This window comes from Dermacentor variabilis, chromosome 11 (genome assembly GCF_050947875.1).
Source record: "Dermacentor variabilis isolate Ectoservices chromosome 11, ASM5094787v1, whole genome shotgun sequence".
In the NCBI taxonomy this organism is placed as follows: Eukaryota; Metazoa; Arthropoda; class Arachnida; order Ixodida; family Ixodidae; genus Dermacentor; species Dermacentor variabilis.
This window is the reverse complement of record NC_134578.1, coordinates 91741217-91764557: the sequence shown is the minus strand read 5'-3', so window position 1 is coordinate 91764557 and position 23341 is coordinate 91741217. Positions and strand designations below refer to the sequence as shown.

Below are 23341 nucleotides of genomic sequence, written 5' to 3'. Positions count from 1 at the left end.
TATCTTCTGATTTAGCTGCGCGGTGGTTCAGGGGCCCGAATTCGCAAACATTATTGTTCGCAAGTGTTCTCTCCTATTGGCCGGGCACCAACGCCAATTATGTGTCAAACATCAAGATTGCCTGGCAATATTTCTTACGATCGATTGCAGCGTAAGAGACTTTTGCGAATAAGGGCCCTGGGCCCGTATTAACATATAGTTCGTACGCGAAATTCTTTTCGTAAGAAAAAATTTCAGCCAATCCTGATGCTGGACATATGATTAGAGGAGGCGGGCAGCTAATGACAAAGAGCACTTACGAACGAAAGGCTCTGTGAATTCGACCCCAGGTAGTTTGCAGAGACTACATTATAATGCTGCTCTTATTCAGGAATGTGGAGAAACGGCAGTATGAACACTGCAAGAGCGTAGAAACTTACGGGTTAGTGTGATATTTGCGGGTCACGTAATTACTATGCGAGTCCATATAAATTATCCGGGCTCATATACACAAACACAACTTGCGCTATAGATGTTCGTAAGAGAGAATTTCCGCCAATCCTGTCGCTGGACATATATTAGGTGAAGGCGGATGGCCAATGGGAAAGGGCCCTTACGAACAAAAAGCTTTGTGACTTCGACCCCAGCAGTTATAGTTTACAAGAAAAGGTGGCCTATATAGCGTTTCGTAAAGGCGTCACTAAAATATTAGCCTATGTAACGCCAAGTGAAGAGTAATCTGCTACAGGCGGCGAAATCACCATACAGTGTTCTACCAACGCAGGATGGTCTCGTACGTTGGCGGGATTCAGCAGGAATGGCCTGACGATTTCATTGGCCGATGGAGTCACCGGATGGTTTGTGCTCGTTGAGGCAATTTCTGAATATGCGTTTACTACCTTTGCTGCATCTATCGCACCTGAGCTGCTTCCCCGAAGCAGAGAATATTGTACAAAAACTACACTGCAAGCCATCAAATGGCCAGCCTGGTATCGCCTATGGATACCTCAGGATGCAGTCGTTAGCGGTTGGAGCTCTTATAGTAGGGCACACAGTACAAATTTCTATTCCTTACATGGTAAGAGAGTAATTAAGGTACTTATGAGCAGACAATGTTACGGCAATAAACGCTCAATATTTCAGGGACTTGTGCGCTCCAATAGCAAAATCTTCAGGAAAGCGGGAAGGTGTAAATGGGAACATCACAGTAAATAACGCCTTATAAAATACGCGCTAGACCTGCCCTTTGTCATTTTTGCAGGATACTTGTGAATAAGATGAAGAATGAATATAACGCCTTTCCCTTATGACCGTTCTCTCTCACGCTCATGTTTTCAAACACCCGTTGCGAAGCCTCTCAAGCATGCTTTATTATTTCTTTTTCGTTTTTAATCTACACTTGGGCTTGGATTGGCTCAATGCGGGTGAGTCCGCTTGAGCCAATGGCTACCGAGCACTGCTATACGGTATGAAGTTCATGCGAAATGACTTAAAGGCCCTATAGTCTTGTTGGATATTGTATCTGTATCTTGTTGTCTTTTTTTTTTGTTCTTAGCCCGTTCGTTATGTAGGACAGGACAGGCCTGCGCAAAAGCCTTGTCAGACATCCTACTCGTCCTTTTGGTCTCTCCTGCTTCCGATAGATATTGGTGGTTGCAGAGGACCCCCGTGATGTTTTTCGATGACAACTGGGAATAAATTCCTCACATGCGCAGAAGAGAAGAGTGCCGTGTTTAGTTTGGCCTTGATGATTATTTTTCCGTATTATTCCGGGAAAAAAAAAACAGGAAGCCAAGAAGCCTTCGAGTTGTAGCAGCGTAGCATTGAATCAGTGTCAGCGCGGTCGCTGGGCAGAGAGTACAGGTGGCGTTGACTCGCAGTCCCAGTTTTCAAAACAGTTGTGTTTGGATCACGTGCGAACGTGGAGCCTGTTCGTTGTCGGCTATTTACGGCTTAGTAGTTTTCGGCTGGCTACAAAAAGAACGATGCAGTTTACACTGCGCTGCATTTATATATTTTCGTGTATTTTTTTTCTTTTTTGTTACAGAACCCTAGGGTTAAGTCCAAAACATCTGCCCAAGCTCAACAAAAATGTCTCGCGTTATGTGCTGGCATGAAGGCTTTCATCACAAGCAAGGGAAAAAAATTACAGCGCTTGGCTCTTACACATTATTAGTCACGTAGGAATCTTGTAAGATTCCACAGGTGCCAGCTCCTCGTGGACGTAGCTGACCACAGGTAGCTTTGAAAAATTCTGTTATGTCTATTAGTGCACTACGCAAGAAGATTAATTACACTATTGGTAACATCTTCACGTATCCGTGCGACAATAATCCAACGAGCATGATTGTTTAAAAGTAAACCAGTTCATAACATTACTTGACCAAAATACACTTGGCGTGATGACAAGTTTCACGTTTATGGCCTCCAAAACACCAGCCGAACGTTACGTTCTGTACTACGTCGATACGTGCAAGTTTAGCGCCTACATGCGAGATCCATTGCGGAAACCAAGATTCAGTGCAAGAAGACAAGGGTAAATAGAGAAAAAGAGAATTTGCCAGCGTTCCATGCGGTGTTTCAACTGTGCTGCTAAGTTAACACGCCACTTGTTCTGTACTGTAGGCATGGCGTGCGGTGTGTAGAATACGTGCGTCGAACGGCATTAAGAGAAGGAGAAGAAAAGAGCGAGGTATGCAAGAGAGTAAAAACCAAAATGACAGATTGAAACAAAAGAAATATACAAAGAAAGTGAAGAAGATATACAGTTTTCAGTACGAACTGCACAAACACCAGGCTGGAGAATTGCATCGCTAACCAAGTAAGCGAGCGGTACCTCTTTCTTTGTCAGCGAAAATTTCCAAGGTAGTGCATACATCACTGTATCCTTGACTGACACAGTTAAAAAAAATAAAGACCTACTGAAATATCTGAATTCAACGAAGCATATGCGGCCCATGCATGCACATTGTAACTTCTGCCATCCAAGAGCCAATTGTCCTTACTCTTGTCTCTTGCTCATTTTTTCAATGCCCCGAAATTTAACGTGCTCGTAATTTCTTTATTGCGCCCATTGCTTTTTTACGGAACCTTGAATCGGTCACCTATAATACAGCGAACACGAGAGAGAGGTCTCCCCACAATAGGGATATTAGGGAACTGTGGGTGATCCAAAACCCTGCGGCAAGCCCAAGAAAACTGTGTGACAACGGCGCCCCCGTTACGCTGCGGTCAGTTGCATACCAAAAGCATGTAAAAGTCTCCACACAGTTATGCCATATTATATGTATGGATAACGACAAGAGACGCAATATATGTTCACGTAGAAGCACACATACCTTGCACAAAGTTTGTGCAGACATAAGACTGGCGATTACGTATGAGAATTGGACAGCATGCCATCGTTACGGGGCATCATATCGTGCTCTATGTGTCTATTGCTACACCATATACGATGTTCAGAACGAATGGAGTGCTTGGTACCTGTTTCATTACCAGTGGCAACCACTAGGGAGTAATGCAGTCTTAAGTGCGTTCGGCATCTTCCCAGTTTCAAGCTTTCAAAAAAAAAAAAAAGAAAAATGCAAATTCCTAGTTTTAACTGTGTTTTAGAATTTTATTAGTTAAAAAGCTTTGTTTGTGCCTACATTAAATGTAACTGTTACTGCTGTATTACTTTACATGCTTGGAAATAGAGCGGAGGAAAACGGCGACTAAATAAAAAGCTACAGAAATTAAGATAATTGTCTCCTAAAGCGTAGCACTCTTTGGGTCCGGTGTCGCTTAGCCTTGACGTTTGTTTCTCAAGTTCAGTTGGCCCACACCCAAACTTCATGCTGGCCCACCCCCTAATTTCAAGTTGGCCCAAACTTCAAGCTGGCCCACCCTCAAATTTCAAGTGGGCCCACTCCCAAACTTCAGTTGGTCAACGCGCAAAGGCCACGTCTGGCTACCGCAAAATTTCAAGCTGGTTTCCCGGCCCCCAAATTTCAACTTGGCCCTCCCTCGAAATCAAGTTGGCCCACCCCCATATCACCCAAATTTGTTGCCCCAACCACATATCAACCGCAATTTAGGTTGGCCATCCCCATATCAACGCCAAAGGCTGACCCACTACAAAGTTCAAGTTCGCCCACCCCCACATCATGTATTTTCTATGGAGCTCTATGTATTTCTATGGCAAAGGTGTAACGCTTTTTGTGTTGCAGACACGATTTTGCTACCAAAATTGCTGTGGCACTCGCCAAAGAATACAACGCGTTAAAAAGCACACCTGTTTTCATGCTTTTCCTGAACAGCTTGTAGTGGCTCGGGTGGACACGATGCATCCATACTCCATCTCACAAGTTTTTTGCTGCACTCCGGAAACTGTGGGACTGCTTAGCCAATAAGAAGACCGAATGCCCCTCGAGATTGTTCATCCGCGCTGCGTCGTCTGGTCACCACCCCAGTAATTCGCGTTATACGACGTGCATGCAGAAATATTGCGTCATTGTAACGTAGCATGTACCAAGCAAAAATAAAAATGTGTAATCCTGCAGCAGTCACACACTTACGCACCGAACTATGTTCCGCGGCGCGAGGATATTGCCGGTGTACCCCTCGTACTTCCGGTAGTGCGGCAAATGACTTGCGAGATGGAGTATAAGGTTTGATCACATTTAAGTTTGCGGAATCTTTAAATACCGCCTGTGACGTATAGCACAATTATTGTCCTGGAGCTGGATTATCAGAAGAGGCGGATATTCGTGCACCAGTAATCAAAACACATCTGGAGCTGACTAGCAAAAAGTCACTCAATTACTTCTTAATTTGCTTTGCGGCCCATATTGCAATTTACGAAATATAGCCGGTGAGCTGGCATGTGAGATCCACACGATATAAATTGCCAGAATGACACCAGTTCAAGACATTATTTCTCAAAGTGTGGGACGAAATACATGGGCCTTCCGGTTACTTTTGTGCTTCAGTGCATAAAAGAACGTTTTGTTAAAAAAAAAGTAAGTGGAACAATAGTGCATTTTGATGGTGAGTTTGATGGCGCCTATATCCAAACTCCTGTCGTTCTCGAAATTCATTCCAAGTGGATACGCCTTGCAAACTCACTGGCTACAATTCTTATATTGAGATGCGTGCCGTAAACTTAATGAATTAGTAATTTTATTACTGATTCTCTGTCAATTACTTGTACATGAGTTTTGATTTCACGTACAAGTATGTCCAGCTCTGTGAATGATCGAGCTCAAGGACTCCAATTATGTTATGTGCAACAGGCACTTCTAAAAAATTCCGCAATACTTAAAAATGACCACCCCGTATATACGCCTCTGCAGTACTACGAAGAGCACTATATGATTGTATACAAAGTTACGCGAGCGTGCTTGAGGCTGTGCACTCACTGTATGCAAGCAACGACGCGTAATGACACAATTGATGTTGTGATTACATAGAATACAGGAAGGAAGCCTAGCAAGCGCCCTGTCTTTGATCTGTGCTGGAGCCTTTCTACCGCTCTCAATATGCGTGGAATCATACAGACGCAGACAATTAAAGGACCTTGAACATATAGACGTGAAACCGCGCGTCACAGACACTACTTCATGGTGCATTGGTCATTGCCTGATTCTATGAACTGTCAGGCGGACCTGATACGATTTTCGGTGCTCATTACAAGGTTTGGGATGGAGAACAGTTTTGGGAGGCTTTAAACTGCGTTTTCGTTGTTTGCGGTACCTTTTTCTATGCATTTTGTGAAGGAACAATCTTTGTTACATTGTTTTAGTTTGTTTGTTTGTTTGTTTAACGACACTATAACACCACGATTTTCACATGAACTAGTCCGATATTTCCTCCACCAGCAAAACCAGTAAACTGTTTACATCATTGCTTTGCCTTGAAGATGGTCCACATAAAGTTCGAGAGCTCTGGTTGGAAACACAGCACCACTCTCACGACCACAGTTCTCACAGAAAAAAAAACTGCACTGTTTCTTTTCCTATACCGCAGGTGGCGTGAGAAAATTTGTCCTCAGCTTGATTAGCAACCGAATCCGAATCAAGTCACAGTTATAGCGGGCTAAATGATCAGATGCCAGCACGAGTTACTTGATGATTTGCCGTGGCGTCTGTGCTCCCTTGCGCTAAGTGTGACTTGCGTGACAACGCGGTGAGAAAAAAAATTCTGCATTATTAATGCAAATACTTGCTTACATTTCTTATATTGATAGCGCACTCTTTCACACAAAAACATAACACGACAGGATGTTCAAGTTGAAAGGCAATGTGTTAAGTCCACAACATTAAGACTTGCAGCCTTTCCTTTCCATGTCATATTTTGGTGTACCTAAGCTTATAAGCTGTCATAGATGATTCTTCAATTCAGAGTGTCATAAATTATTTACATTTTACTGGTGCTAATGGATTTAATGGGCTCCGGGTGGCTTATTTTGAAATCCTCAGTAAACGCAACAAAAGGTGCACGTTAGAACATTTCAGGTAACTAATGGTACAGCGACGGTGGTCATTGCGCTATTTCGTTAGTTTTGCAATTTGTTGAAATCACGGTATTCTGGAGTCATTACATTTAAAAAAAGGATTGAATCGCTTCTCTTTGCAGTTAATCTAGTCCGTGATTCTTTTCATCGTAATGCTAATTTTCTAATGTTCTCATACTCACTTCTATTGTGCTTTATTGGATTTGTTCTTCCGTGCAATATTTCGCTTACATTACGGGAGCTGGGCCTTGGTTTGTTGTTAGCTGAGAATATGGGCAATACACTTCCCCAATTTCCTCACTAAGCGATGGGTCTAAGCCCACAAAGTAGTTACAAAGCATTCACAGCGCATCGATTCGTGCAAAACAGATTGATATTTACCCACTGAACTTAACATAGGTATTCCTATGTCTTGAACCCTGAAGCACAGGTGGGTGGAGTAACTAAGAGAGTTTAGGACGGTTCACGACAAATGGCTTGACCACTCTTCGTACCTCGTTGGGAAATACAACTGAATGGAAGCTTTTCACTTTGAGCTAGATTGCTACCCCTCCCCGCAGCTTTAGTGTCATTGCAGCCTTAGACACCAGTGCCGCCTCACCCAATAGTTGCGAGTTAGCTCCGGTGGAAAGAACAACATAGTCCAAACAAACGCTATCAGCGAAATCAAGCCTTGAAATGCCCGGTTCTGTTTGTTTTTGGCAACAGACAAGTTTTTATTATGGTTTGATCATACTGGTTAGGCGAATTACACTTTTTCGAACAGCTTACAAAAGAAGCTGCAACAAGAAATTAGAGACCATTCACTGACGTAAAAATTTGCGATAAAACGACATGTTAACCTGTCAATACATGACCCGCCTATTTACCCCTAGTTGCCCACTCAGCATCGTACAGGGAAGTGTATAAAATGACGGGGTATTTAATCTATGCCAGTAGATAAAAAATTGTGTGAAGAAAGAACTGTCAGTTCAGCAGAACGGGACATAAAGGTTAAGACGCGGGTAACACCGAAAGATTTTCCCGACGTCGTAAATATAGACCACAGCGAGGCACATTGTCCTTCTGGTAACTGTGAGTTACAAGCGATGCGTCAGAGAACACAGAAGGAGGTGTAACGCAACGATTAAAGATTTCAATTATACTGCAACTCTTTTACTTCGTACTTGTGATGCCGAAACAACGTACGCCTAAATTCCCAAGCACAAGCTTCCAGAACTCACCCAGAATCCCGAGATAATCGACCCGAGCTAGCGTCGACCTGAGGTGGCTTGCTGTTGAACGATTCAGTCCGCGGGCACACCATTCTACCAGAGTTCACGGTGCGGTCAAGTTCACGGCACTGTCTCAACGGGTTGCCGTTGGGCGTCCTGGGGGTGTCGCTATAACGACGTTTTCGGCTGTAGCGAAATGGCGCCGGCACAAGAAAGTCTCCGACGTGGTCGGCGACCAGAGAGACACGAGTGGAGCGCCGTTATGATCACCGGGATGAACAGCGGCGTACGTGAAATCATGAGCAAGAGCACCAGCTGCACATTGCAGTCGACTTGTGTGGAATGAGACGTGACTCGCCGTTGCGGGAATTTCTTTCTGTTCGCGAGCCGCACCGCGTTTTGTTTATTTATCCGCGGTCCGCCTGGCCCCTCCTCTTCCACTGTTCTCCTCGTCCACCTGGGCCACGCAGAACACGTGCGTGGAAATTGTCCGCGCCGTGGAATCCCAGGAAGGCGTCGGAGTATGATGAAACGGCGAGCCCGTCACAATTCAGGGTCGCCGCGCAGGCTCATGTAGCAGACAGGCTCGCGGGGCCTGTTGTCAATCCAGCTTCGCAGCCTCCCGACAGTTGCCGCGCCGTTATCTCTTGCGTGCCTCTCGCGAGAACAAGCAAAAGAATAATTAGCGCGCGCAGCAGCGTTCCAATGCTTGCACCTTTCCCTCCAGCCTGAGGCCCCTGTCGCTCCCATTTCCTCCGTGCTTGAAAACGTGCCAAGTGACGTCGGCTGCGCCGTCAACGTTAACGCCGGTGAAGACTCGAAAACCAGTTTTTAACCAGCAGACAACAAAAGGCCTTCAGCTAAAATCCCACCAAAGGCACACACTGATTGATAGCGAAGGCCTGCGCGAGCCCTTATAGAAGGCCAGCAGGAGTGGCGTTTTCTGACTTGTACGACATGTCACAAGCTCCAGCCTTCCTGTTTCCGGCTTCCGAAAGGGTCTCGCATACCACTGCAATTTGCCCAGGTTCGTGATGAACAGCCCACAGGATCCCGCAATCGCTTAGTTGATGTATAAGACATATTGGTTTGAACAAAGACATGTCATTCCCAATCTCATGCCATCGTGTACCTGAGCCCTGTAAACGCCTGGCGTCCTGAGATTTCAACAGAGAGGTGTCACATTATTGGACACATCCGGAGCCTGGCTATTACTTGGAGACTGACTTCGGGAACCCTTCATTCGCTTGGATTAGCAGTGTTCCGACTTCGGCATGTTTCTCGTCCATCGCCTTGCGGTGAAGAACGCAAATATTCGATAAAGATGAAGTGAGGCTGAAAACAGAGCTCTGTGTGTTTTCATTGTCGTCATCGACACATTCTTGAACGGTAATGGATGTCGTGTTCACGCACCGCAGTTGTGTATGTCTTCTTTGTCACCTCCGTTGGACTCCTTTGCTATTTCCCTGTAACACTCGAACGTCGCACTGCCGTGCCAAACGAGTAAGAAAACAAAAGCTGTGATACATGGTGTTTTGGAAATTTCATCAAGTGACCGTTCAAAGCTTATGAATTGCGATATATGCTTCGCGTGTACAGTTGTTATTGTTGTTGTACTTGAAGCATGGCACGCACCCAAGGTTCGCAATAGAAGCGATTATACGGTTGAAAAAAAGTGTGTACTTCTTCTATTATTATTGAGCGATGTGTAATAGTGAATAAAACAACCTAAGGCCGAGAACTGAAGTTTTTCTCTTAAGATTCTCTAGAATATTGCGCAGAAAACTTCATTTCATTCCGGTTCAGTGAGACTGCTTAGAGTCCCTCTCTGCTTCCCATATATCTGCAGAAAGAAGCCAGTATTGATGAAGCGTTCAAGGTTCCTCCTATCCTATTCACTGGACAGGGCACTACAGGGAAGACAGTAGACTTCTGAGGCGAAATGTAAATTATCACGCTGCTTACGAAAAATTAATAAACTGAGATGACACAGCAGATTGTTAGCGCTTCTATCGTTACAGTTCCAGAACATACCGCGGTATGCCGAAAGGCTTGAGAAAGGAGTCATAGTTGAGGGTGAGCAACCTTCCATGCACTGGTGTAGCCAGCATGACACGTGTTAGGCAGGATATTAAACATGTGATGCTTCGCGTGCTTCGCCAGTTCAGAGCAAGCATAGCTCAAGCGTTTGTTACTGAGTCACTCCTGAAGCCGCACGTTCGCATTGTCCATCAACGTCCGAAAAGCAAAGTACATGCTTGCCGTTGAAAAACCTGTGGACTAGGGCGGCGCCTTTGCTTCTGTTACTTGTTTGTGTTGTGTACTTCTGGTTGGAAAGCTTGCCCTACAGCAAAACATCAACACGGCGACTAAGATTTTCTTCTTAGCGATTAAACGAAGAACCAAATTACATTGTGTTTAGTCTAGTGCACTAGTATCGCGTAGCAATTAGCGCATTAGTTGAATCACTTGAGGTTGCGACAATGCAGTGTGGAATGATCAGCTCGGAATCGCCAGTCTTCTTCAATTTTTCCTCTGTTCTAGCTTTCCAAGCCTCTGCTCACAGTACGAGTCTAAATTTTGCTATTGCGTAATGATACTTAACTAATTCTGCCAACTCAATATTCCGCGTCAGGTTCCTTCGCAGCGCATTACGTTGTCAATACATCAAAAAAACGTTGGACCTGGTGTTGCGGCCACAAGTTTGAATCTCACCTACCGAAAAACTTTGCACTCGAGAACATGTGGCAGTAGTGAAATGCTCGAATACTTCCCAATGGACAACTTGGTCTTCGCGTTCCAGATCGCAGAACGAAATGAGAAATAAAAAAAGCAGCCAACAGCATTAACAGAATTCGAAAGATAGAATGGCTGTCTCGTCACAACAAAAGCCTTTCAGCACGTAACGTCACACATTCATTCACGTGGTACTATAAAGGTAACGTCGGTCTCGCAAGCGCATGTGAACCTTTCTCCTCGCTAATTGCGGGAGATAAGCCATGCCAGCGTAATCACGATGCTTCTGCAGGCCCGTCGCCGTAGTCTCGCGTCCGTTGACGACATTCTTCGCCCTCCTCTTGTCCTGATAACGTGAGCAGAGGAAATGAATGGAGCGCTTTGACGGGCTAACGCGCTGTGGCTCTTACGCGAGACAATACACGACTATCTGCTTCCTGTCTTACTTTTGCAGATTCCACTGTCAACAACATGCCGTGAGAGCCAAGACGCTAACGTCAGTGCGCGCCTTACGACGTTAGGCTGAACCCGCTAAGATTCCTTTCATTTTGTTTCCTGCAGTGCTCGTCGTCAAGAATTTATTACCAGGCTTGTCCTCCTTGCATTCCCAGTGTAGACTTGCTTGCTCACCAAGAAAACTGAGAAGTGGTGTAACTCCCACGAGTGCCTTGTTTACGCATTATTACAAAATTTCCTGAAGATGTCTTGGTAGGCTGATGGCAAAGAGAACGTAAATTAGAGCGGCGCATTGGGCTGCACGGTGTCGCCCCTACTGAAAGAAATGAGTGCGTCATGATCAACAAAGAATGATCAACAAGGACATAATTATCAACAATAACAAGTAGATGGTTGGTCGAACCTTGGCGCAGCCTGGATGCAGTGTATTGACAAGGGGCTTGTCGTCAAGGCGGAGGCAAATGCTTTTATCGAAACCTTGAGGTATCGATTGTTTGACAAACGTTGATTGCTTCGTCTCCATGTCCCTCTTGACTGCTTCCATTTTTCGATCGCTGTCATGAGTTACTTTAGTGCGAACAGTCATATGACTCCAACAGACAGTGAAGCCGTGAAAATTGTAGAAAAAAAATGATCAAGCTTGAGCCTTCGGCTAATTCGTGTTGCATAATCGATGTTTTCCCATGTACGTTAGACGCGGACTACAAAATAGATACACACAGCGCTGTGTGTATACATTCTGTTGTCCGCATCTGATGTGCTGTGTAAACATAGATTAGGAAATATTAACTGCCTCATTTTATTCGAAATTTACAAACAAAGTTCTGGACGTATCTCGTGACAAATGTCGACGTGAATCCAATCAGCACGAAGCAATGTACTGAATAACCACATTGCTATCACCAAAACGCGTCGTTAATAAGACCTTGTGCAGTGAGGATCCTCGCTCGTGCTTTTCTCTGGACACGCGGCGCCATCTAGCAGTGCCGCCGCGAAGTCCGTGCATGGCACGTGTGCGAATATATATTCAAATAAGATTTCCGCAATACGTATGACGCGGCGTTCCATTACACCCAGCACTGGAGAGACTTCCAGGGCTTTTTTTCCTGGCATCGAGGAGTGGCTCGTACCCATTTACACGTAGCCAGTCACCCAAGTTGTCGTGTAGAATGTCCATTTAAGAGCGACGCTACCCAGGGTAACGTACCCAGTGCCCCAAGTTAGTGCGACGGCTGGTTTTGGACCCGGCTTTCTCAGCTCAGCAGCCCGATGCCATACCCATTAGCCCATTAACTGCCCAGTGATCCAACTTTTCTTGGGTCTGGGAACACGGTTACATCCGGACATAGATCCATTGATAGACAAATATATATTAGAAAGTGCTTGCAGTATCCGAAAAAAAAAATGCTGATTGAAATATCAGGAGAAAGGGAAAGTTTCAGAAATGACACTCTGCCACCGGTTCGAGCCGAACCCACCATGACGTTTGAGATGTTTTACCAATTGGGCTATGGCGGTGGCACATCCCTGTGCACTTTCTCGGAGTGTATTTTTATGGGTAGGAAATCTAGGACTAGGAATGTTAGCCAGCACCCCTTACGGTCATGGCAGCGGAAGCGAAACTTGCTTTCAACCCCAGGAGTGACGTGTGTTGTTGACCTTGGGACGAGGCATCCGGACATAAATCCTTGCACCTTCTAGATAACGGTTTCCCAAAAGCATTCCTTGGTCAATTTTAGACACTGTAAATGCCATCCGAATGAATGTTTAAGCTTGTTTGGAGGGCGTGTAAGTGTAAAGTGCAGCTGTTCATAGGATTCTTCCAAGCAAACAAAATTTCACTACACCTTAGCAACAGTGTCATCTTTTCTATGTGACCGTACCTTAAGAAAATCATAAAAAATTATAATTTATTTATCAATAGACGGTTCTAATCCCCGTTTCAAAAGTGCACCCAAAGGCGTTACACCAATCTGATGGGCACTGTTTTAAAGACGTTTGCCGACATAAAGGTAAAACATTACATTTCAACACTGCTGCGGTAAAGTACTCTTATGGTTTCGCAACCTGACTCTACTGTTTTGCCTTCAACAGTTCAACAATCATAGTCTAAGCCAATTGCGCCCATTACTTGCCGCCCTCACTGAGAACGGCTCATTCACGTACATATATATATATATATATATAGCTGAATGTGTTGTTATGCTCGCAAAAAGAGTGCCAGAGTTGGTATGAGCAGTTAAGTAAGCTAGTTAGACCGATTGGCGCCTCTGCGAATTACGAGGCACTAATTCAATGTGGTCGGTCCCTCATACTGGGTAACTGACCAGCGCGAAAAGTCCCAGTGTAATCATAACCACAACAAGTATGAGGACCAGCGCAAGAAAAACAACACACAGGAGCGCAACAAAAACAATGCGCTTGTGTGACTCCTCTGATAGTGACGTCCCAAACTGTTTCCGCATACTTAACTCAAGAATCGTCATGCTAGGGCGCCAAATTTAACCCCGCCCTCTACTGCCCCTCTCATCTGTATCTAAATTTATCTCTCTATCTGTCGAGAGCACCACACATACAATTTTTTTTATCTATTCCTACTCTGCGAAGCGGTAGCACTTTTTCGCACCCGTAGTCTTCATAACACCTCGCCTGCGCAAGGCGTTTAGGGCGCAGCGGTAAACCAAGTCGACAGAAATGGGGCGTGACGACAGAAACCGGTGTGCAAGCACGAACGTACTCTTCCCGCGGACGATCTTCTTTAGGCGCCACGGTGGCTAAGCGGCTACGGTGCTGCGCTGCTGAGCACGAGGTCGCGGGATCAAATCGCGGCGGCCGCATTTCGATGGGGGCGAAGCGTTGATACGCCCGCGTCCCGCGCAAGGGATGCACGTTACGGATCCCTTGGTTGATCAACATTAATCTGGGGTCCCCGACTACGGCGCACCCCATAATCAAATCGTGGTTTTCGCGCGTAAGGACCCAAAATTCAATTCAACGTTTCTCTTTTCTTTCCGGGGGAGGTTGATTCGGGTGCGAGAGGGCGAAGTTATCACAGGGCTGTCGAGTACACCCAGGGCAACAATAAATTTGAGGCCGCAATTCAGAAAAGGTTTCTTCCTTCGCTGGTCACATGTCCGGCTTCCGTATTTCTGAAATTTTGTGTTCATAAATGATTATAGCCAAACCTCCTTTTTCTGCGAAATCGAGAATTGAGGCTGAATTCTCAAAAATGTTCATTGATAAGGGCTGCTAACTTGCCATCAGCTGGCCGCTTCCGCTTTTAATACGTATGTCCAGCATCACCATCGGCGAAACCACCCCTTACCAACATTTTATTTGCAAGAATGCGAATACAGGCGCGGTTTTCGTATTCCAAAAACCACTTTTTACGTTGGTAATTCTATAGAAGACCATGCTTCAACCAAACGTGATGTGGGATATATGTATTAATAGGGAAGGCAGCCAGCTAATTGCACGCAAGGAGCGCTTATCAATGAATACTGTTGAGAATTTGGCCCCTAACTGCGGTTGCCGTTATATCACCGAAATGATTATTGTCGGATAGGGTTATCAGTGTTAACCATAATAGTATTTAGAAGAAATTATCCAAGTAGCAGAGCTAATTAAGTGAGCAGCGATCATGACAAAATCTGCAACTCCACCTCTTTTCGTTTCTTGTGGTTGATCGTCTTTGTGTCAGTGGTCCAGGCAAGCAAAATGAAAAAAAAAGGTAAAAACGAATTAAGAATTACCTGCGACACGTATTTGCCAAAGGAAAGCGCAATAACCTGAGGACATCTAGGTCCTGGATTCATGCAGTTACTTGCCGATCGGATGCGTTCTCTGCAACTCGTAACGCAGGTGTGTTGCTGCTGAACTGACAAGCAGTGTCTCCCACAATTCACGCCCACTTGCGCTCCGTAAAGTAGTGCAGCGTTACAGCAGCCTCGTGACAATGACCCTTTCAGTGTGTGTCATTGCTTTATTAAAGCATTGTTTCGAAGCCACGCGAAATCAGCTCGAAAGGCGTGTCCTGCAAACGAAACCACAAACATGCCACGTGTGTTGACACTGTGGTCAGGTAGCCGGCGCATGCAAATGAGCGGCGGAATTAAAAAAAGAACGAAAGGAAGAATTCCGAAGCTGGGGTCTAGCGCCATCTGTAGCTTTAACCCTCTCAGCACACGCTGCGACTCCCCTGTTTCCACGGTGCTGCACGCCATTATGACCTGCCTCTACAATGACAGATCACAGGGGCGGATGCTGTCTAAGGCATCCGCCGTTTAGAGGAGGAGATTTCGGGTGGGTGGCATGACATGTTGGAAGACGGCAGCACGGGAAGCCCGTGCTGTAGTCCCTGCTGTACTGCTACTGTCTTCGCTACTTGTTCAGTAGCATTATTAAAGTTGGTGGCCGCGCGCTGACGTGAACCCCTCGGGGTTCTTAACCGGGCCCCCTAAAAAACTAAGTACACGACCATCTCATGCATTCCGTCCCCGCCTGATCGCGGCCTTCGAGGGCGGGAACCGAACCCGCGACCTCGTGCACAGCATGAGAACGCCGGTAACCGCCGCACCACCGCCCCGGGTCGCAAGCGAGTCTGCGCTCCGTTCCCCATATTGTCGCTGCTCCCCTCCGTACCCGTTCATACGGCAGCTATACGCCGGCATGCCAGACGTTCGCCGTTCCCGCACGTGCCGGGCTCGTCGGAGCTGCATGACGAGTACGGAACGGCACGCGACCTAAGCGGCGACGCCCGGGAAGGAAGCATGAGCGCAGGCACGCAGCTGCCGCAGCTGCGACGTGCCAGTGGAATGCGCCTAAGCATCGATGATGAAACGATGGACATGTGCGCGGCGGAGGATGAGGGACAGATTGCGTGAACGGGGAATGCCATGACGCATTTAACGACAAGTGTCTAGGATCGAAAAAAAAAAAGAAAGGTGACGCGTTGGTTCTAATTCGTGAAGATTTTTGACGTGTCACTGTGTAATCTTAATGAGCGAGGAGGTAAGTGGTAAAGTTACGTGCGACAAATTGCTGGAATCGACCAGCGAACCAACCGGCAAATGAGAGAAGCGAGAAATGTGGCGAGTGAGTGTTGTGGCCTGCGCCAGTAGGTGATCCAATGAATTAACGAGCGCATATCAACGGACACATTAAGCAAAGCCACTACTCGGAAAGTTGTAGAGCCCGAAGTCCAAGGCATGAACAAGCAAGGGATAACTGAGGAACTGTTTATTCGCAAAAAGATATATAACGATTGTGGAAATTGCTAGCGAAGCTGGCGCGGGAATCTAGTTTGCAGGGGCCGAGAGGATTCGTGCATCACGTATGAGCCTGCAACTACGCGTATTTAATAAAAAATAGCGCGGACGTCCAATTATGGACTAGTAACGAAGTAAAGGCGCATGCAGGATTGCGCGGATGCGCAGCCAGTGACGTCCGGGGACGCTGAGTTTGTCCGCAGAGCGTTCCAATCGTTCGCGTGTCAGCACTCCTCGAGAAAGAAAAGAACGTAGTGCAACAGTGATGGAGAAAACGTTATCAGCCATGTAATGCTCAAACATTTTCACGTGATGACCACGCTCCTACATGGCTCCTACATTGTAACAAAATGTTAAAATTTATTTCTGGACATGGACAATATGTTTCTAGAAAGAAAAGGAAGCGGAGAAATCTTTTCTGAGGTGGAACCCAATTATGGTAACGAGAAAATAATAATTCGCTCGGTAAACTACCCACTGTTGAAACATTACTCCAGCATATCACTCACCGAAGTGCGGGCTTTGCAGTAAATTTACGTGCTGCAATCAGCCATCCTTAGGCGTAAAACTCAGCTATAGCATGTAGGATACCTTGGGCATGACAGGGTCAACAGGGATTTTGCGACAGTTGTTTCGGTGTGGAGACCTTCGCGCTTGCAGATTACCGTTACGCAGTTACTCATTCCTGCACAGGTTCCTCGCGTTTTGTGGAGTAGCCCCTACAGATGTCGCTGTCGCTGTCACCTGCCTCTCCTACGTTATGCTGCACTTCACGTTCATATTTCGTGCAAGTTATAGATGTCAACTTGGTATTCTCGGCACTTTGAGCGCTGGAATGACACCAGCGTAGTTTCGCCGAGGAAAAGTTGCGGCATCATTCACACCGGCCGGCGGTGCAAAATAACACGTCGTTGCCTCCTGTTGCGCTTTCGTATTTGTGCCATTTGTGTCTCTACGGTCCTGCTTACTCTACTCGAATGCTTTACGACGTCGTACCAACGAGCCCGCATTGCAACTCTCCCGTGCCCGGAACGCACGCCACTACGACAGCGAAATACTACCAAAAATACGCAACTGTACATAAATCGTCCGCGTGCTTCACAGCGCTTGGGTTGTCTCGTTCCCGGCAATGGAAAATTTTCGCCGTCCACTGTCACGCCATGCGAGAGTCTTGCGTTGCCCCACCTGCCGCGTGTTGGCTGCCTCTGCTCCGTACTTGTAAAAGGAATGCGAGCGTGAATTAGGTGGCCGTAACATTTGAAGGCATGCGTGAAGGCATGCAGCGTCGCCATTCACAGTGTGCAGCTCGCTCGTTTTGCGAGAATGAGCCCGGAGGCAACGCTTACGCGGGAAGTTCGGCGGCCATCGCCGTGTCCCTTATTCCGTTCGAAATCATATAGAATCCGGAAATACCAGGGTGCCCTGTCCCTTCCCGTCTTTTACGATGTCATAAAAGCAGCTGGGGAAAAATATGTCACAATTTTCCCAAGCCGCTTTTCTTTCTCGTAATAAAGCCGTGCCAAAGAGTTTCCATGTTTTTGCCTCTTAAGTGCGTTAAGTGAAATCTGGAGCATGAAAAGAAGGCGTAGGAGAAGGATTGGACTGAGCGACCTGGCACGTATTTATTTTGAAATTTTAACGCGATAGTTAGTGAACGTTGAAAAAAATAGCAGGGATCACGGGTGCTAATAAATGAAGGTCAATTTCGCAAAAATGGGTTAAAGGTAAGAAGGACAACCTAACAAATAAAGACATGATGCGCACGTCAGCCTACACAATTTTCAATCTTTCACAATAGGTGTACACAAGTTATCTTACATTCAGTCATTTGTGCCAAATTAACCTTCAGTGTTAATTCAGCGCTCTTGTGTGGTACTGTTTTCATATCGGTGTGTATGAAATTCCTGCAGGAAAATAAGCAGGTTTCAGCAATGCCACATGCTTTGAATTGAGAACATACGCACGCATATATATATATATATATATATATATATATATATATATATATATATATATATATATATATATATATATATATATATAAGATAATTAAGATATGCGAAACCGGAACTATAGCTGAGAGAGAGTCGAAGCGGGAGGATTGCGGATACACGCGTTGTGGCTGAACTTTAATGTGGAAGCTGCTCATAAATAAAATAACGTTTCAGTTGTCAGCCGAATGCTCCATGCACCACCGCCTTGGTGTCAAGTTCGTTCAGTCTCTCGTACATTCCATACGATATGCATTTACACGGCCAACTGCACACAAATGTCGTAGCTTCGTCGAAACACACTGCAGGAAGTGATGGAACTGTGCACCGCCGGGAGGGCACACAGGACCACACAATTCGAGCGACGCAAATGTTTATCTTGCTGCTACTGCACTGTAAAATAATTTACACCCTTAAAAGTAAGAAAGGGTGTAAATCTGTCTAGCTCACACCCTTAGGGGGTTATTTATATAACGGACACCCTAAGGGCGTCAGTTATACACCCTTTTTCGCTTTTTGGTGTGCAAATTATTTTACAATGTACGCGTTTTAGGGACTGCGCTTTGTGTCGTGCACGCTTCACGTAGTTCACTTCGCGATACTAGGCCACTGTGGCCGGCTTTTTCATGACGTCACGTTGACCAGACTACTGCGCAGCGCACGTGGAACACCATAAGACTGTCGCCGGCTGAAAGAAAATTCCTTGCTGCGCCGAATTCACAAACACCCATGAATGGTTTCTTAAGTGTGAGGAGGAAAATATATAAAGAACGTCGAAGCGACTGAAAGACGTTAGTGACGTCATATGCCAAGGACCGATGTTTGTCTGGGGTTTAGGGCAAGGGTCTCCCGCCAGTCGTAACACGACGATGGCTGTCGTCCGCTGTCGCTTTTATTTGTCGCCTGTTTCTCCCATAGGCTGTTGTCAGTTACTGGCTTTGCGCGTGCAAAACAAAAACGCAGTGGCGTGTTTATGAGCGTGATGCTACACACTTTTTATCAGAAATGACACGTCTCTGGTGATACGCGTTATTGTGGTTATATGTAAGTGTGTGTGTGCGTGTATGTCTGTGTGTGGACTTATGCGACAATTATTCGCTTCCTTCGTGAGGTGTATTTCATTTGAAATCTTCAATCTTCTTCGCACAGTTCACATGATTTTTGTGTTAATGGTGGTACGCGACTTTATGCGCTATTTCATTTTTTATATATGTCATCGTTTTGATGTCCCACTTCATATCATAGACAGGATTGCCGTTCGTCGTACGCATACGTTTGCGCACACCGCAGGCCACAGGATGCGCTAAACCACGGGCACAGACACTACGTTGCTTCGAATTTGAATTGACACATTTTCCATGCGAGATGAAACAAAGAAACAACGCATAGACGTTTCTAATTACCACACTGGCTGCTGCACAATTCGCTGTCGTCTTCGGTGCTGTTGGCATCACCAGAAGGCTGATGCCAACAGCACCGAAGACGACAGCGAATTGTGCAGCAGCCAGTGTGGTAATTAGAAACGTCTATGCGTTGTTTCTTTGTTTCATCTCGCATGGAAAATTATACGATAAAAATCGTTGCAAGAAACTAATCGCCCGCAGCCCTAATAGCGTGAGGAAGCACAGACTAGAAAGAAAAACGACGGAAGTACTCATAACACATGAATGAGGAACTTGATATTATTTGATATCACCCAATAGAGTGCCGTGATGAGTGCCAAAAGTCAGGCTATTGCGCGCATAAAAAACGCAGTCTATCACACATTAACCAGAGGCGCGAAGCGCAGTATTAATGTTACTGTCTTCCACAGCAGCGCGCGCTCAATACAATTATGCACCCAAATGGCTCAGTGCACTTTGTGATGACAAATCAGAGCGCACGACAAAGATATAGGCACGCCCCATTCTCTGCTGTCATTTGTGCCTCTGTCCAATCGGTCGCAGCGGCGCGTTCCAACGCTTACCCGCACCAGCTCGAGTGGCAGAGGTAGGCATAATTATGTTCGTAAAACTGTTACACCCATATCGCACAAATGTCTTTTTATGTCGGCAGCGGCCATGGCTGTTTAGGTTCTGTGAATCGACTTACACTTACTGTTAGTGCAAATACTAAAGTTCGCACCTGTGCTATCATTACAGACACGCGTTCTATTGGCTACAGCGCTCACCATTGCAGCGGCAGGAATCTCAAGCTTGTTGATCTTACGAACAGTTTTAGGGTCTGCAAATATGCCTTTTACGTAAGATTTTTTATGCCAAAATTTGTTCGTAAGTTCGCTTAGTGAAGTCCGCCCCAGACATTATGAGTCGTGGTGTTTTCAACTGAGATTCGAAATATAACTTTAACTCCAACGGTCAGCAATGTTCGGGCCTCTTTCTTCAATCCAATATATTTTGTTTCAATCGGACCACCAATTAGCCTCGGATAGGCATGCTGTATTTCGCATGTGTTTCACAAGAGAAAGTACGAGGGGATGGCTCGTCCCAAAGCGTTCGGACCAATGAGACAATCAGCCACGTTAACGTGTCTTGGTCAGATCTTTTATTTCAGTTGCTGCAGCGCAACACGCGTCCGCATCTCGGTCAGAACGTGCACATTTTGCTGAGGCCAGAATGTAAAAAAAACGCCTGTTTGATGGGGATCTTTTGTTCTATAGGAACAGCACTTGCGCGAGGAATGTTTTCAGGCTCACGTGCAGAAAGAGTCCCAAATTAGAGGGTGCACGTGCTCGATTCAATGTCTAACTCAATAGGAGTGAGAAAACGGGCGTGAGAAATCATGGCCATCTTCTTTGGTATTGGCCAGTCGTCACCGTTTACGATTTCAATCAACAAGCAGACAGAATGGCGAAAAAGCATGCCTCTCTGCCCAGTACGGTTCTAAAAAGCTCAGGTGACAGTGTCCTCCAGCAACACGGCGATGGAACGTGTTGTCATAAAAATAGCTTACAGTAATCAGATTTCTAAGTGCAATGAGAGACGGCGGAAGGACAAAAAACACTGCCGCTTGTTACTCTATATCGCTCAATTCTCCAGTACGTGAGACATTTGTTCTGCGCACCAATTTCAATCTCTGAATCAATCAACCTGTCGAATAAACAATCGATCAGTCCATAAGACAAGCGTTGTAGGTGCACGCAGTCCCGGACAAAAAGTGTCGTGTTCAAACAACGTGATGCCCAGTCTTTTTATCCAATTACTTGCATTCTTTATCGCCGTTGTTTAGTGCGGCCACACCCAACAGACCTGAACATCGTACTAGATGCGCGAACTACTTGCAGTGTTTTCATAGTTTGGGCTTCCGAGTACGCTGCGAAGCCTGCGATGTCTTTCCCTGATTAGAAAAATTCAGAAAGCAGAAAACATGACCCAAGGACACAGACATTTTATCTTCAATTGCATGTGGCGCATTCCAGTTTTTTTGTGTAAAGAAATGGGTATGGGCAGGACATGTAGTGAGGAGGGAAGATAAGCGATGGTCATTAAGGGTTATGGAGTGGATTCCAAGTGAAGGTAAGCGTAGCAGGGGGCGGCAGAAAGTTAGGTGGGCCGATAATATTAAGAAGTTTGCAGGGACGACATGGCCGCAATTAGTACATGACCGGAAGGAAGGAAGGAAGGAAAAAGTAGAGAAGGAAAGGCAGGGAGGTTAACCAGTTTAGCGTAACCGGCTTGCTACCCTACACATGGGAGAGGGATGGGTGCGATGAAAGATGGGGAAGGGGGAGAGAGAGAGAGAGCACATAGCACAGCACACAAACATCGTCCGGTAGAGTCTATCAATCTGGCATTGTACGTGATAACACTGTCAGAGCCGCTTGTCCAATCCCGTCTCTTTCAAAAACTGAAGTAGTCCCTTCGTCGCCTTCACCTGCGATGTCTTCTGTCGGCGGCATGTGAAAATCGTGTCGAGGGACAATGGTCTAGTGTCAAGGTGCGCGAGAACGGATGCCAGGGACTGTCGCTGAACATTATATTCAGGACAGTCGCACAGAATGTGTTGCAGCGTCTCCTCGCAAAGACAGGCATTGCAGAGAGCGTTGTCGGCCATTCCAATGCGGAATGAGTAAGATTTCGTGAAAGCCACCCCTAACCATAAGCGATAAAGCAGAGTCGCCTCGCTTCGGCGGAGTCCAGTTGGCATATAGAGATGCATCAAAGAGGGCAGGTGGTATTGACGGTTGCTCTGGTTGGTCTGGCTGTTTGGTGTGCACGATGAAGAGAGCGTCATCTCCTGTGCAAGCACTCGAAGTCTGCTAGCTGCGTCGGATCGTGAAAGCGGTATGGCCTCTTCTTGTGCGTCTTCAAGAGCTGCCCGAGCTGCATTATCGGCGTCTTCGTTTCCAGTGACGCCGCAGTGACTTGGCAGCCACTGAAACGTCACGTGGTGTCCTTTCTCCTGTGATGTATGGAGTAGGCATCTAATATCGAATACGAGCTGTTCGAATGGCCCACGACGCAGAGCTGATAGTACAGATTGTAGGGCTGCCTTTGAGTCGCTGAAGATGGACCATTGTCGAGGTGGCTCCCGACTGACGAAACGGAGTGCAGCGTGAAGAGCAGCTAGTTCAGCAGATGTCGATGTTGTCGGGTGGTCAGTCCTAAAGCTGATGGTAATAGCTTTTGCTGGGACAACCACAGCACCGGACGAACACTGGATGTTCGTGGAACCATCAGTATAAATGTGTTCACTGTCCGCGTACCTCTCGTGCAGAAGAAGCAGAGACAGTTGTTTGAGGACAGGCGACGACAGTTCAGACTTTTTTCCGATTCCTGGTACACTGAGATGTACTGTGGGGCTGATAAGACACCAAGGGGGTATCGATGGTTTAGATGCAGCGGTGAAGCCCGAGGGAAGTTTGTCGTTGTACTTGTTGATAGTTTTAGAGAATGATGATTGGTGCCTGTCTGAAGGTAGTGCTGCAAGGTGGTGACAGGGGGCACGTGCAAAATGTCTGATGTGCGTTCTCAGGGCTTCCACCGTAATGTGAGTTCGCATTGGATGGTCCCGAGCAATCGCAAGAGTCGCCTCTGTTGACGTACATCTGGGCAAACCAAGGCAGACTCTGAGTGCTTGAGCTTGTACTGCCTGCAGAACACGAATATTTGTCTTGCAGGTGTTGTTCAGTACAGGTAGACTGTATCTTAAAAAACCGAGAAAGAGAGCTCTGTAGAGTTTAAGCATTGCGTCTACTGACATCCC

At 46.2% G+C, this 23341-nt stretch overlaps 1 protein-coding gene across 5 annotated transcripts in view; it reads right to left on the bottom strand.

The window, feature by feature from the left end:
* The window catches only part of LOC142563855 (prestin-like), a 275908-nt gene that overhangs the window by 38249 nt on the left and 214318 nt on the right, over window positions 1–23341 (bottom strand). The window contains exon 1 of one of the 5 annotated variants that reach the window (XM_075674522.1): window positions 7696–8136. The exons of the other annotated variants lie outside the window; for them this stretch is intronic. Within the exon in view, the coding sequence (XP_075530637.1) occupies window positions 7696–7778 (83 nt within the window). The 5' untranslated portion in view covers window positions 7779–8136. Of the gene's footprint in view, window positions 1–7695; window positions 8137–23341 lie in introns of those variants that run through there. 5 annotated transcript variants of the gene reach the window in all.